The sequence below is a fragment of the Chiloscyllium punctatum genome, chromosome 15, assembly GCF_047496795.1.
Source record: "Chiloscyllium punctatum isolate Juve2018m chromosome 15, sChiPun1.3, whole genome shotgun sequence".
Taxonomy (NCBI): Eukaryota; Metazoa; Chordata; class Chondrichthyes; order Orectolobiformes; family Hemiscylliidae; genus Chiloscyllium; species Chiloscyllium punctatum.
Genome location: NC_092753.1, coordinates 36,315,076 through 36,329,993, shown reverse-complemented (window position 1 = coordinate 36,329,993; position 14,918 = coordinate 36,315,076). Strand labels below are relative to the sequence as shown.

The 14,918-nt window shown below is 40.7% G+C and overlaps 1 protein-coding gene across 2 annotated transcripts in view; it reads right to left on the bottom strand.

Moving 5' to 3' along the window:
- The window catches only part of tmem47 (transmembrane protein 47), a 45,478-nt gene that overhangs the window by 8,902 nt on the left and 21,658 nt on the right, over positions 1 to 14,918 (bottom strand). Inside the window, exon 3 of one of the 2 annotated variants that reach the window (XM_072584991.1) lies at positions 2,949 to 4,412. The exons of the other annotated variant lie outside the window; for it this stretch is intronic. Coding sequence (XP_072441092.1) covers positions 4,342 to 4,412 — 71 coding nt within the window. The 3' untranslated portion in view covers positions 2,949 to 4,341. Of the gene's footprint in view, positions 1 to 2,948; positions 4,413 to 14,918 lie in introns of those variants that run through there. 2 annotated transcript variants of the gene reach the window in all.

The following is a 14,918-nucleotide window of genomic DNA, read 5'->3' as shown; positions in this document are numbered from 1 at the left end:
TATTCAGCATGGAGAAGTAAAGAGGTTTGCAAGCTTTGTGTATCTGAAACAATATTTTGCCTTCCTATGAAAGTAAAAATTATATACAAATGTATATAAAATTATGTTGACATATAGAAAGTGTCATGGAGTCATAGAGGTGTCCAGCACAGAAACAGACCCTTCCGACAACTCGTCTGTGCTGACCAGATATCCTAAACTGATCTAGTCCCATTTGCCAGCATTTGGCCCATTTCCCCTTCCATACCTTCCTATTCATCTACCCATCCAGATAATTATTAAAATGTTCTAATTGTATCCACTTCCACCACCTCCTCTGGCAGCTTGTTCCATATGGTCACCACCCTCCGCATGAAAGAAAATTGCTTTTTAGGTCCCTTTTAAATTATCTCACTCTCACCCGCTAAATTTGAACTCCCATACTCTGTGAAAAAGACATTAGTTATTCATGCTATCCATGCCCTTCATGATTTTATAAACCTCTACATGGTCATCCCTTAGCCTCTATCGTTCCAGCCAATTCAGTCTCTCCCCATAACTCAAACCTCCCAATCCCAGCAACCTCATTGCAAATCTTTTCTGAACCCTTAAATTTAACAACATCTTTCCTATAGCAAGGAGACCAGAATTGCACAGTATTCTAAAAGTGGCTTCACCAATGTCCTATACAACAGCAACATGATATCCTAACTCCTACTCGGACCAATGAAGGCAAGCGAACCAAATACCTTCTTCACCACCCAGTCTACCTGTGACTACACTTTCAAGGACCAATGCACCTGCACCTCTTAAGTCTCTGTTCCACAACACTCCCCAGGGCCCTACCCTGATTTGCCTTATTGCAACGCCTTGCATTATCTAAATTAAACTCCACCTACCACTCCTCAGTCCATCAGCTCATCTGATCAAGATCCCATTGTACTCTGAGATAACCTTCTTCACTATCTACTAAACCATCAATTTTGGTGTCATCTGTAAACTAACAAGCCATACTTCTTATATTCACATCCAGATCATTGATATAAATGATGAAAAGCAGTGGACCCAGAGCCAATCCTTGCAGTACATCGCTGGTCACAAGCCTCCAGTCTGAAGAACAACCCTCGACCATCAGCTTCTGTCTCTTACCTTCAAACCAATTTTGCATCCAATTGGCTAGCACTGCTCGATTCTAATCTTGCTAACCAGTGTACCATGCAGAATCTTATTGAAAACTTTACTGAAGAACATATAGACAACATCTACTGCTCTGCCCTCATCAACCTTCTTTGTCATATCATTAAAAACCTTCATCAAGCCAGTGGGACCTGATTTCCCACACACAAAGGTGTGCTGACTCTCCCTAATCAGTCCTTCCCTTCCCAAATACATGTAAATCCTGTCCCTCAGGATTCCCTCCAACCACTTACCCACTACCAATATCAGGCTCACTGGGCTATAGTTCCACGTTTCTTTACCATGTTTCTGAAACAACTCCACCACATTTGCTACATTCCAGTCTTCTGGCACCTCACTCGTGGCTGTAAATGATACAAATGTCTCAGCATGGGGTCCTGCAATCTCTTTCCTCGCTTCCCACAAGATTCTGGAATACACTTGATCAGGTCCTGAGGATTTAACTATCTTAATGTGTGTTAAGACCTCCAGCACTCCTCTTCTGTAATATGGACACTTTTTAAGACATCACTATTTATTTCCTTAAGTTCCCTCGTTTCCATGTCCTACAGCACAAATTTAACATATCCACATATTGGTGCCAGCTTGCCTTTAATACTCAAATATAATTCAACAGTTTAAATCATTAAGTTAAGAGCCTTGGACCTGGGAAATGTTAACTCTGCTTTCTCTTTACAGATGATTTCAGACCTGCTGAGCTTTTCCAGCTACTCCTGTTTTTGTCCCAGCTTCCTGAAGTTGATTCTTTCCAAAAAAAAGTAACTCATGAGATGCAAATGCTGCTATCTGGGCCAGGATTTATAGCCCATCCCGATTTACTCTAGAGGCAAGCCACTGTGCTATTAGAGAATTCCAGAATTTTGACCGAACAACAGAGAAGGAACACAGTTCCAAACTGGGATAGTGAGCAGCCTTGGGGGGGGGGGGGGGGGTGGAATTACAGGTGATGGTTAGATTCTCTTGTGGCCATTGCCTGGCATTTGTGTGGCATGAAGGTTACTTGCCAATTCTCAGCCCAAAACCTTCTCTTGCTGTAAATGGACCTGAAATGTTTCAGTGCCCAAGAAGAAACAAATGGTGCTGGACAATCATCAGTGAACATCGCCACCTAGACCCAGACATGGAGGAAAGATCATTGATCAAGTCGCTGAAGATGGATCTGGATAGTTATACAAGAAAGTAGCAACAAAGACAGAGTAAATTAAAGGCAATTCCTTAACAAGGAAGGGAAGCAGCTTGGGTTGTTAATGCTTCTTGGAATTACTCCTGGATATTTCATCAGGTGACCATATTTCCCAATACCCCATTCATCATTCACTCCTCTCCCCCACTTCTCCAAAATATTTATGGTTATTAAATGCAAGCATTCAAGTGCAATTAAATTAAAGACACAGGTTTAAGTGACTTTATGATTTTCATTTTGATTGTTAAATAAGTGCGCAGGAAATTCATCTTTAATTCCTCACATCTCTGCGGCAATCAAGCAGGTTGTCAATCTTAGGAGCAGTTCGTAGTTTGAGACTTACTTATGAATCAATGCTCCAGGCTAGACTAACCTGGAGAATTTCAAACAACTTTTTAGGAGCCAAACGTTAGGTGAAAGAAACTAATTATCAAATAGGAATCTGCAGATTACTACACGGGTCACGCACTGGGGAAACTGCAAAAGAAAATCTGATTAGACACACAAATTTGTGACTGGAGATGTGGCAAATTAATTCATTCAATGACCATAAACCTGTTCAGAATTATAGATAAGAACTCATACAAACTTTGGAGAAAGTCAAACTTTATTCACAACTTCCACAAAGTACCTTCAAAACAAAAGAAATAAATTGAAAAGTAGAGGAAATGAAAGCGAAATGCATTTGAAAAAGCAAGTGGTCAAGGCTCCAAATGGAGTCAGACACGTTTCCTTCCATCTTCACCCAAATCACAAGTGCACAGTGGAAATGAAAATGACTGCCACAATACCCAGGAGAGGGCAGAATAAATGTTTCAGTCTCTGATGGAATTGGTCTACTTTCATATGAAAGTGAGGCCCTAAGAAGGAATCATAACGAAACAGACCTCCACATAATGAAAGCCATGGATGAGCACAAAATGCTGTATGTGAGTCTTAAGAACTGACTTTCCACTTTGGCTAAGGATCCTGGCCCAAGAACTGTTGACCACATTATTCAACTTTATAAACTAGTTTTACCAATTGCTGTGAAGTGCAAGTGATCGTTTGCAGCCTGGAAATTTCACCCGAGTTGCCAAAGTAACAAAGCTACACAGTCCCATAGCCCTCATCCTGTACAGGTGCTGCTTCCTTTACACCTTGGTCCTAAAACTTCCACACCATTATCCTGAAAGCAACACTGTCTTTCTTGGGTACAGTTGGGTTCGGGAGTGGGAGGAGATGCTTCTAGGTGTGGCAGCAATAATCCCCGATTGGATGTGCACCTTGAGCAATAGAGCTCTGTATCAGGGCAACAATGTGCAACATCCATGGAGAAGCAGGCCACCGGCCTCCACCTGAGGTTGTTTCCATGGCCTAGTGTTTGTTCAAATGTTATTTGTGACTGTATTACAAATGCTGAGGAGCTGCTTTGTTTCTGATATGGCCCACAGAGGCTCATTGGATCATCCTAATGGATCCAGGCACAAAAGCTGTGGTTGTCGGTGTCTGCTTAGCACCGGGAGCTGGAGTGACAGGATGCAGATCTATGTGCCTATCCATCAAACAGTGTGGATTTTGGACCTGGCTCTCCAGGCCAGCTGCTGGCCTGTTCATTGAGGTAGTTCAATGCTCACATGCCAGAGGCAGTAGAGTACAAAAAGCAGTGGTGGAATCGTGCAAACCTTTAGTCTGTTTTCACAATGCCTCTGACAAATGCACCTGCTGCTTTTGTGTCCGATTGTGCATTTGTACGAAGTCACTAATGGCCAACACTACGAGATCATCTCCAATGGGGCTGCACAGATTCCTGAAGGCTGCGTACCAGTGACATGAGATATTTCTCCCTCAGCCAACTGTAGAGAGGTAGCAGTGATTTGTTCACCAACATGTACTCCCATTCTAATCGAGCTTGGATAGCCACCAAGGTATCAGAATCTGAGTTGAAGGAGACAGTAGGCAGTCCTGCCAGTGCATCCTTTGAGTGATCTGTGGCTGCTTCCTCAGAGACAGAGGAGGAGATGTCTTGTGAGAATTGTCTTAAGGGTGGGAACTGTACAGATGCCACTGGCACCTGCAAGAGAAAGACAGAGAGCAAGTTAACTAGGGTAGAAGTTCAGGCTTTGTTAAGAGTGCGTTCCCAGTTGCAGTAATGAGGAATCAGCAGCACAATAATTCTTACTTGATTGCCTGGAAATGAACATAAGAACCAGGAGCAGGAGTAGGCCATCTGGACAGACAAGGCTGCTCTGCCATTCAGTAAGATCATGGCTGATTGCTTTCGTGCCCTCAGTTCCACTTACCCACCCATTCACCATAACCATTAAGTCCTTCATTGTTCAAAAACTTACAACATGCAACGAGATCGTCTCAATTGCTTCATTGGGCACAGAATTCCAGATTGTCAATCCTCTGGGTGAAGAAGTTCTTCCTCAACTCAGCTCAAAATCTGTACCCCCTTATTTTGAGGCTATACCATCTAGTTCTAGTTTCACTATTACCATCAATGGTCACAGTCCTCTCTCATACTAAGATAAGGATGTTTTCATTGGACAGAGTGAGGAGATAAATATTGAGCCCTACAATGTAACCTGGCTCTTTTAACTCTGTTATAGGAATGAGACAGAACGAAGAGATTGCGTGTGTGATGGAAGAGATTTGTGCATCTGTTAGTGATGGTGTAGGTTGGGAAAGGTGGGCAGGTGTCATGAATGAGTAAGTAGGCAGTGCCCAAGCCATACAAGGTTAGAAAGCTGACGTGGATCAAAGCAAGTGAGAGCAGTTGCTGCATTGTTCAGAGGAGTGTGCAGTAACAGATTTTGTGAGTGTAAGGCAGCACAGAGAAGATAGCAGCACCTTACTATCACAGAAAGGTCACTGAACTTCTTGCATCATTAACAGTGTGAAGTAACACCCTGTAAAGTGCCATTGACCTGGGTGGTAACTTCAGAGCAGGCCAGCAGGATATCCACTGGCAGTCCCAAGAAGAAAGAATGGCATCATAACATCTATCTCCAAGCCCCTGTCAGAGAGGGGTAAGCAATTACCTTAGTCTGCCGTTTCCAGGGCAACTCTTGAGAAACAGGAACTGCTCAGAGCAGCTCTGGCCTTACAACACCTGACCTGGCCTGAACTGCATTTTAAAGAATGATGCTGGCTCCAACAATCCCAGGAGGTGCCAATTGGATCAACTACTTCTGCCACTGGCAAATGGAAGATAGGGCACCACAGCCCCTTGACATTCAGTGGTCTTACGATCACTGAATTTCCCCACTATCAACGTCCTTGGGGTTACCATTAATTGGACTCATCTTGTGAACAGTATCTACAAGAACAAGTCAGAAGCTAGGAATACTGAAACTGAATACTGACTCCCCAAATCTTGCCCATCATCCTCAAGGCACAAGTCAGGAGTGTGCCTTTTGCCTGGAATGGTGCACATCCAACAACACAAGCAGCTTGACACCATCCAGGACAAAGCAATCCACTTGATTGGCATGACCTCCTCAAGCACCCATTCCCTCCACCACTGGCACTCAATAGCAGTAGTGTGTACTACCTAAAAGATGCACTGCAGAAACTCACCAAAGATCCTCAGACAGCACCTTTCAAACCCCTCTAAAAGGGCATGGGCTGCAGATAGATGGGAACATCATCACCGTCAAGTTCCCCTCCAAGCCACTCACCATTCTGACATGGAAATATATCACCATTCCTTCACTGTCACTGCATCAAATTTCTTGAATTTCCTCCCGAATGCCATTGTAGGGAAATCCACAGAAGATGGACTGTAACAGTTCAAGAATTCAGCTCACCACCACCTTCCAAGGGCAATTAGAGACTGGCAATAAATGCTGAACAGCCAGTGACACCCACATTTTACAAATGAATGAAAAGAAAAGCAATGTGAAGCATTACAAATAAGACGAGGTGCAGAGAATACTGCGTAGGGACACTGGAGTGATTCAGATAGGCCCTGACCAGGTGGAGGAGTCCAGGTGGAGAGGCACCATTGTCACTATGTGGATAGATATTGCCAAGGGGAGAGGGGGTTGGACAGCCTCTGTGGTAATCAGTCACTCCAGAGTGGCATGAGGACTGCAGATGCTGGAGGTCAGAGTCAAGATTAGAGTGGTGCTGGAAAAGCACAGCAGGTCAGGCAGATTCCTGATGAAGGGCTCCTGCCCAAAACATCAATTTTCCTGCTCCTCAGATGCTGCCTGACCTGTTGTGCTTTTCCAGCACCACTCTAATCTAGTCACTACAGAGTCACAGGGCCCTCCATCCATAGGTAAAATGCACAGAAAGGGACAAAGGAACTCTCAAATTGACGACATACATGACTTGGGTGGGTCCATGGTTAATAGTCCATTTGCTGGAGTTCCGGCAATGGTAAAAATGGCTTGGCAACAGAAGCCATCCAACATCTCAATGCACCATTTTGCCAGAATTCCTACGTCTCAGTCTGTGGCAGAAAGCCTGGTGAAAACAAGCTCTTAATTAAAACATGCTTTCAGAAGTAAGTGCTTTTAACTTTCAGATATCGTAGAAGAAATTGGAAGGTCCGGTTTAAGGCATTTTGGCTCAAAATTGTGAAATCCATGCTGATCTGATGAAACGTGCTATCTGCAATGTGGTGACCAATACATGATTTTTCCCATAGTCTTTAACGAACCACTGCAGACAAATTACCAAGCAACTGGTTTTTTTTGTGGATCAGCATGATGTTTTGTAGTGCAGTACTTTGTCACATTTGTCGGCTTATGTGAACTACTATCATTAACAACTATATCTGACTTGCCACTGATTTGGGCTGGGGCAAAATGTAGATACTGTTCCCTGCTTCAGCAATGTTCTTTTATTACTAATGCATATAATCACTTGGTCTAAAAAGGAACAAACTAAATAACAATTTGTATTTCTACTTTTAACATAGAACTTTTTTACTATGGAGTGATAAAGAAATTTGACATCAAGCCATATTGGACAGATGACCAAAATCTTGATCAAAGAGATAATGTCTTAAATGAGGAGAGAGTGGAATAGAGGTGGCAAGGTTCAGGGAGAGCATTCTAAAGATTACGGCTTTCTTAGCTGAAGGATTTCCAGCCATAGTAGTCTGACAAAAATTTGGGGTGCACAAGGCCAGAATTGATGGCGTACATACCTTGGAGGGTAGTAAGTTTGGAAAAGATAACAGATATTATAGGCATGGCCAGAATAGGATTTGAAAATAGAGAAAGGAAGTATTAAATTGAGCCTTCACTTAACAGGTAATCAACGTACCTCATTGAATACAAGGGTGATGGCTGAAAGGGATTTGGTGCAAGATAAGACTCCAATAGCAACATTTTGGATGACCTCAACTTTACCTAAGGTAGCATATAAGATACTAGCTCAGCGTAGAAGTAACAATGGCAAGGAGGTACATTTCAGCACCAAATGATTGAGACAGGGTTGGGGCTTTGAAACTTCTTGGAGGTTTAAATACACAGCCTTTGTGATGGTACAACAATGCTCAGAAGAAACTCGCCACACCACAACATTCAATCTTGACAGTGCGCTTTCAAAGTCATTACAGTGTTACATTTCCAAGATGACACTATTCTCAGATTGGATGAAACAGCTATTTATCTGTACAGCCACTATTCACAACCTTCCCCTTAAAATTGGAAATTGGAATCATTCACTCAAAAACTACAGAATTGTGAAAAAATATTCGCTGTTCAGTTAGTTAGTTAACATCAGAAATGCCTGTAAAAGGAATTTCCACAAGAAGGCTGCTTTTCAGTCTGGGTCCTGAGATGGAAGTTTAGACTGGGCTTGAAGTTTGGCAGATTTCCAGGTAATATGAATAAGTACAGCTGATGGGTAATGGGACATGTGGTTGACAAAAAGGTTAACAAAAAATTAAATCAGTCCTGCAGAGTTATGTGCAGGCACACGAATCAGAATCACAGAACTGCTACAAGTATAGAAGAGCACACTTCAGCCTGGTGTGCTACTATCAGCTCTCTGAATGTATAATTCCGGTCTTCCCTCACAACCCTACACATTGTTCATGGTCAAATAATAGTCTGATTCCAAAAATAGAAATTGCTGGAGAAACTCAGCTGGTCTGGCAGCATCTGTGGGAAGAAAGCAGAGTTAACGTTTTGAATTCAGTACTCTTCAAGGAGTGGGAGTGCAGTGGTCAGTGGATAGGTTGAGATGGAACCCAGAGAGACAGAGATATGGAAGGGGGTAGGTAAACCCAGAGGTTATGGGCAGCAGGCCAGGACAATAAGGGATTAAGAAGAGTTAAGAGTGAGAAAATGGGCGAACGTTGTTGAATCTAAATCATATAATGTGTTATTGGGTCATGGAGTATGTGAGAATGGGTGACTGTGTTAAAAGTGACCCATGTCATAACAGGACTAGGTGTGGGCTGAGTAAAAACATGGAAGGATGGAATCAGGTTCTAAAGTTATACGTAGAGTCCTAAACGCTGCAGCACCCCAAATGGAAAGTGAGATGTTCTTCAAGCTTGCACTGAGACTCACTGGAACACTGCAGCAGGCCAGTGACATAAATGTTGGTGTTGGAACACACCACTGTGTTGAAGTAGTAGGCGACTGGAAGCTTGAAGTGATTTTTTTTTACAGACAGAATGTTCTGTTTTGTCTCCCCAATGCAGAGAAAACCATACTGTAAACAACAAATAAAGTAGACTAGATTGAACGAAATACAGGTAAATGCTGTTTCACCTGGAAGGTATTCTTAGGCCTTGGATTGTGAGGAAGGAGGTGGTAAATGGGCAGGTATCACACATTATCCAATGCATGGGAAGATGCCGTGGGAATGAGCGATGTTGGGAATGGGAGGAGGAGGATTTGCAGTTCTTTGTTTTATAACAGTGTAATTCCCTTTTGATTCCCTAGATTAAACTTGTCTTCATCATACTAAAGCACTGTATTCCAGATCTCAAACACTCACTGCACAAAAGGTTTTTCCTCATAGAATTTTTAACTTCTTGTTCAATTACTTTAATTCTGTATCCTCTAGTTCTCAATCTTTTCATGAATGGAACAGTTTCTCCCTATCTACGCTGCTCAGACCTCTCACAAATTTTAGTATTTTCAATAAATCTCCCCTCAATCCTCTCCATCAGAGAAAAACACAGTCTTAGCCTCCCCAATCCATCAGTGTCACTAAAGTTCCTCCTCCCTGGAAGAACCTCCTGTATCTTTTCCACATTCTCTCTAATAACTTCACATCCTTCTTAAATTGAGGTTCTCTTAACTAAAAAGAATTCTAATTGAGGCTGAATTAGAGTTTTGCACAAGCTAAATAAAACCTTCTTTCTCTAGTACTCTCAGTCCCATTAATCAAGTATAGGATACTGTTTGCTTTATTAATCACTCTACCCTCAATCACTCTACTCACTTTCAATGACTCATGTATATATACATCAGAGTACCCCTGCCCCTGCATCCCTTTCATAATTGTACCTTTGTCCAATTTGAGAAACATTTATGAGCAATTATTCTGTTTCCTGTCATTCAGCCAATTTCATTTCTACGTAGCTACTTTCCCTTTTATTCTATAAGCGTTAACTTTGCCCACAGATCTGGTGTGGCACAGGGTTAAATGCCTTCTGGAGGTCTATATTACCAGCAGCAACACCCAGGTCAACCCTTCAACCCTCGTCTATTACCTTTTCAAAAAAATGACATTATTTTACCTGAAAAAAGCAAAGATTAACCTGCATTTGTTTTGTCCAAATTATTCATTCGTGCAGTATTCATTTTGACCAAATTACTGTTTCTAGAAGTTTTACCATCACTGACGTTAAGCTGACTGGCCTGTAGTTGTTGGTTTATCTTGTCACCTTTTTTTTGTTTAAACAAAAATGTACAGTTTGCAATTGTCCAATCCTCTGGCACTAGTCCCGACCCAAAGGAAGACAGAAATCTGTGACCACTGTCACTTCACACTCACAAAGTGGAAACACCTCCTCCATGTCCACTCTATCTAGGTCTCAGTATTCTGTAAGTTTCAGTAAGATCCCCTCCTCATCCTTCTAAACGTACAGAATCAAGTACAGACACAGAGGTCTCAACTCCTTCCCATATGACAAGCCTTTCATCCACAGGATCATTCTTATAAACCTCTGTGGATCCCCTCCAAAGCCAGCCTATCCTTCCTCAGGTACGGAACCCAAAACTGCTCACAATAAATGGTCTGATCAGACCCTTGTACTGACTCAGCAATACATCCCTGCTCTCATATTCTAGTCCTCGAACTTAATGCTAACATTGCATTTGCCTTCCCAACTGAACATGAAGAGAATCCTAAACTAGGACTCCTTTCTGCTTCAGATCTCAGAAGCCTTTCCCCATTTAGAAAATACTCTATGCTTCTATTCTTCCTACCAAAATGCATTGCCTCATACATTGCCATGTTATATTCCACTTCTTTTCCCACTGGCCTAACCTTCTACAGCCTCCCTTCCTCCTCAACACTACCTGCCCTTCTGCCTATCTTCATGCTGTCTGTATACCTGGCAACAATGCTCTCAGTTCCTTTGTCCAGATCATGAATGTACAATGTGAATATTTGTGGTTCCAAGATTGACCCATGCAGAACTCCACTAGTGACCAGCTGCTATCCTGAAAAACACCCCTTTATCCCTACTCTCTGCCTTTGTTCAGTTGGCCGATCCTTTATCCATGCCAGTACCTCTCACCTAACACATGGGCTCTTATCTTATTTAGCAAGTCTCCTGTACAGCACCTTGTGAAAGGCCTTCTAGAAGTCCAAATAGATCACATCCATTGGCTCTCCTTTGTCTAAATTGCTCATTCCTTCCTCAAAAGAATTCTAACAGACTTGTCAGGCATGACTTCCCCTTGACAAAACCATGCTGACACAGCTCAATATTGCCATGCACTTGTACTCTGTAATCTCATCTTTAATAACAGGCTCTAAAATCTTACCATCAAACGAGGTCAGGCTGGCTGGCTAATCATTTCCAGCTTTCTGTCTTCTTCCTTTCTTAGATTAGCCAATTTCTAGTCCCCTGGAACCCTCCCTAAGTCCAGTGTTCACTGAAAGGTCATCACCAATGCCTTCATAATCTCCTCAGCTATCTCCTTCAGAACCTTGAGTGCAGTCTATCTGGTCCAGATTTATCCACCTTTGGATCTTTTACACTCTCAGCACGTTTTCCTTAGTGATGGCCACTAGACTCACCTCTGCCCCTGAATCTCCTGACTTCCTTTGTTTCTTTTTCACCTATATTCTGAACTTTGTATATTCAGCATGGTTCTCAAATGGATTTTCTACTTGATATGTCATAAGCACACTTTCCCTTCTTCATCCTAATTTCTATCGCTTTCAAAATCCATCATGCTCTGGATTTGTTTGCTCTGCATTTCACTTTCAAGGGAACATACCTTAACTGTCCCTAAACTCTCTATTTTTCTATGTTTTCTCATGCCAATCTTTGACTTCAATTTATTGGGCCCCGATCCATATTTATTCCATCAAAGTTAGCTTTCTTCTCGTTGATAATTCTTACTGTGAATTCTTCAATGGCCTTTTCCCCAGTCAGCCTACATCTTTGATAAAATGACCAATGTCTCTTAAAATATTCTCCAAATGACATTGGATCTAATTGGCTCAGCTCAATCCCAAGAACCAAGTCTTGCTTTTTCTTTTTGGAACGTAAACGTTATGCTGTAGAAAACCTTGCTCAAACAAAAACCTAGAAATCTTCTCCGGTCTTTATGTTACTATCGTGACTCTATTCAGATAATTTAAGCCCCTTATTATAACTACCCTATAATTTTGGCAACTCTCTTGCAAAATTGTTCTCTAACATTCTTCTTTCTAGTTGGTATAGACTACACTGAAAAGTCTAATTGCTTCTATTGTAGCGATGTCATATTTCCAGATGGCTATGGACATCTAGAACTAATTTTTATTTAGCACACTCCATCATTCACATGTACAGTAATCCTGATTTAAACTTTATTACTCTCTCTCCTTTACTCTGACCCCACTTGTTAACTTACTGTTCTTTAGTCTAGTGCTATCTATTGCTCCCAATATCCTCTCAACCTTGGTATGCCTCTCTGATATGATGTTAGAGTTCCCACATCCCTGCCAACTTCATTAAAATCTTCCCCAATCGCAATAACAACATGTTCCAAAACCAACTTAGTTCTGGCTCTGTGACGGTGAAATCCATTTGGTTTGTAAAGCTTTCATCTTTGAGAACCTAAAGCCCTGCCTCCCCCATCATCTTACTGGTCAAGAATTCAACTGTTTTTTCCTCTTATTTCTATACTCATACATAACGTTGGGAGGAATATGGAGCTTACTATTTGAGGTCCAGCTTGCTAAACTTCTCCCGAGCTTCTTAAGTTCTGACAACAGGACCACATGGCCTTTTCTACGTGTGTCATGGGTACTGATATGGATTATGAATGCCGGCTCTTTATCTTCCATTCTCTGGGTGCTCTGTGGCCACTCAGTAATATTCTTGACACACATGGTCGTGGTAATGGGATGTTTCTTTTAGCATTGATGAAATACTGACCTTTTTAACCTCAAATCATTTTGTTTTGGTAACTTTGCCATTTTAAAGCAATAACTGAACCAGTGCCATACTCAGACAATGATGGATCTGTTGCAACCATCAGTAACTATATTCCAAGCCTATGAGGAATGCCAAGGGAAATTAATTTCAATCAGCAGAAGTGCAAACTGGGCTACTATTGTAGCTAAACATCCAAAGTCAAATTACTTAACTGCTGAAACAAAACTCTTTTGCTCACTGATGCCTCTGTCTAGTCTTAGTTAGCTTACATGCTATTTTTAAGAGGTGAACTCAAAATGTCTCCAAGAGCTGGGCAACACTTGACAGAATATTCCGTCTGCACAAAAAATGGATTTGAAAATCATTTCACTTGAAAATGTGATTTGCCAGAACATGTAATTGCAAATTAAAATGATTCTTTAGTTAAATCTTACATTACAGAAAAACTTAACTTGCAGGACTAAAGACTTCTTTCATTCTCACCAATAAGCAATTTTTCACTGTACACAGTTAAATTCTGTACCTTTCTCTACTCTTCCCCACACTAACACATGATTAACTTGAAAGGTTAAGTGAATATTTTAAAAAGCATATTATTTCAAACATAATGAACACTGGCACTTAAACAAAGCTGGTTAAATTATTCCGGCAGACATGAAATAAAATAGTCTAGGCCTAAACTAATAAAATATTAAACAGATAATTATCGGCTTGAGCATCCACTTAAACACAGACAGTCCTCACTAGTAATACCTGGAAAGAGAAGGAGGGATAAATTGAAAGATTAAAGTTACAGAAAGGTTTACATTTGTAGCCTTTAAACCTGTGTTGTATATGTTGTCACTGTTCATTTCACAGCTGCATGAGGAGAAAGTGATCTGCAGTGGTTACATCAATTTTCAGTCATTATTTTAAGCTTAAGAATTTTCAGAATAGTTTTATTCATCCCGTAAGTCAAATGTTTCTTTCCTGCAAATTAGTAATTTGAGAAACATTATCATCTATATGATTAAAGTCTAGAGATAAATTATCTGTTTTTCTTTGAATAATTAAAAAAGCTTGAAATTTCCAATAAAGATCAAAGTCTAAGTCATAACTGATAATGACTACAATCATAAATTGATCATCATATCCTTCAGAATTGTGCCATCGCTTTCAATTTATATTGAAATGTAAACAACATTGTGATGCAAAATATCCACCTCAAGGAACAATGGTTGAATGAAAGAAATTAATATCTATTTCCCTTACTTGGAACTTCACCGATAGCGAATTTGAATATGCATTGGCAGCAGATGATGATCTGTCATCCAGAAACAAAAATGGTCATTAAACAACTGAGTAATGAGCTATCCACTACCCAGCACATCTTGTCCACTGATTCAAAGTCAACCCCTTAAAACAGCTACTTGTTCGAGTGCTCCTGCAGTACAGCTGAATTGTCAATACAAAACACAGCAAAGGGACAAGGGGAAGTCTTGTTAAAGTTTATAGCTAACCAGGTACAAGTTCCTGTGAAAAGTAAAATGCTGCCTAATTTGAGATGGAAGAAAATATAAATGGACACATTCTGGAATTAAAGGAATTGCAAAGCAGCTACAACATTTCTAATATGCTATTCACTATTATTATTCTAATGCTTATGCATTCATATTTAGTCATATCTTCCTTTTCACTATTCAAACATTTTTAATAATAAACTAACATTGGCTGAATCAAAAAATAGAAATGACAATTGAAAATAAAATTAACAGTTAACAAGGTGACAATGTAAATGAAAGAATAAAAGTGCAAACAGCCACTTTTCAGTAAAACACCTTTCATAAATGATTCAATAATTAAAGAAAGAATATATCAGATTAAATACAATGGAAAAACAAATAAACAATTAAAAGCAGAAATGGAAACATGATAGAAAAGCCTCATAAATAATGCAAAGCTGGTATTGAGTAGAAGGCCAGACACTATAGAAGGGACTGGATAAGGCAGGAATAG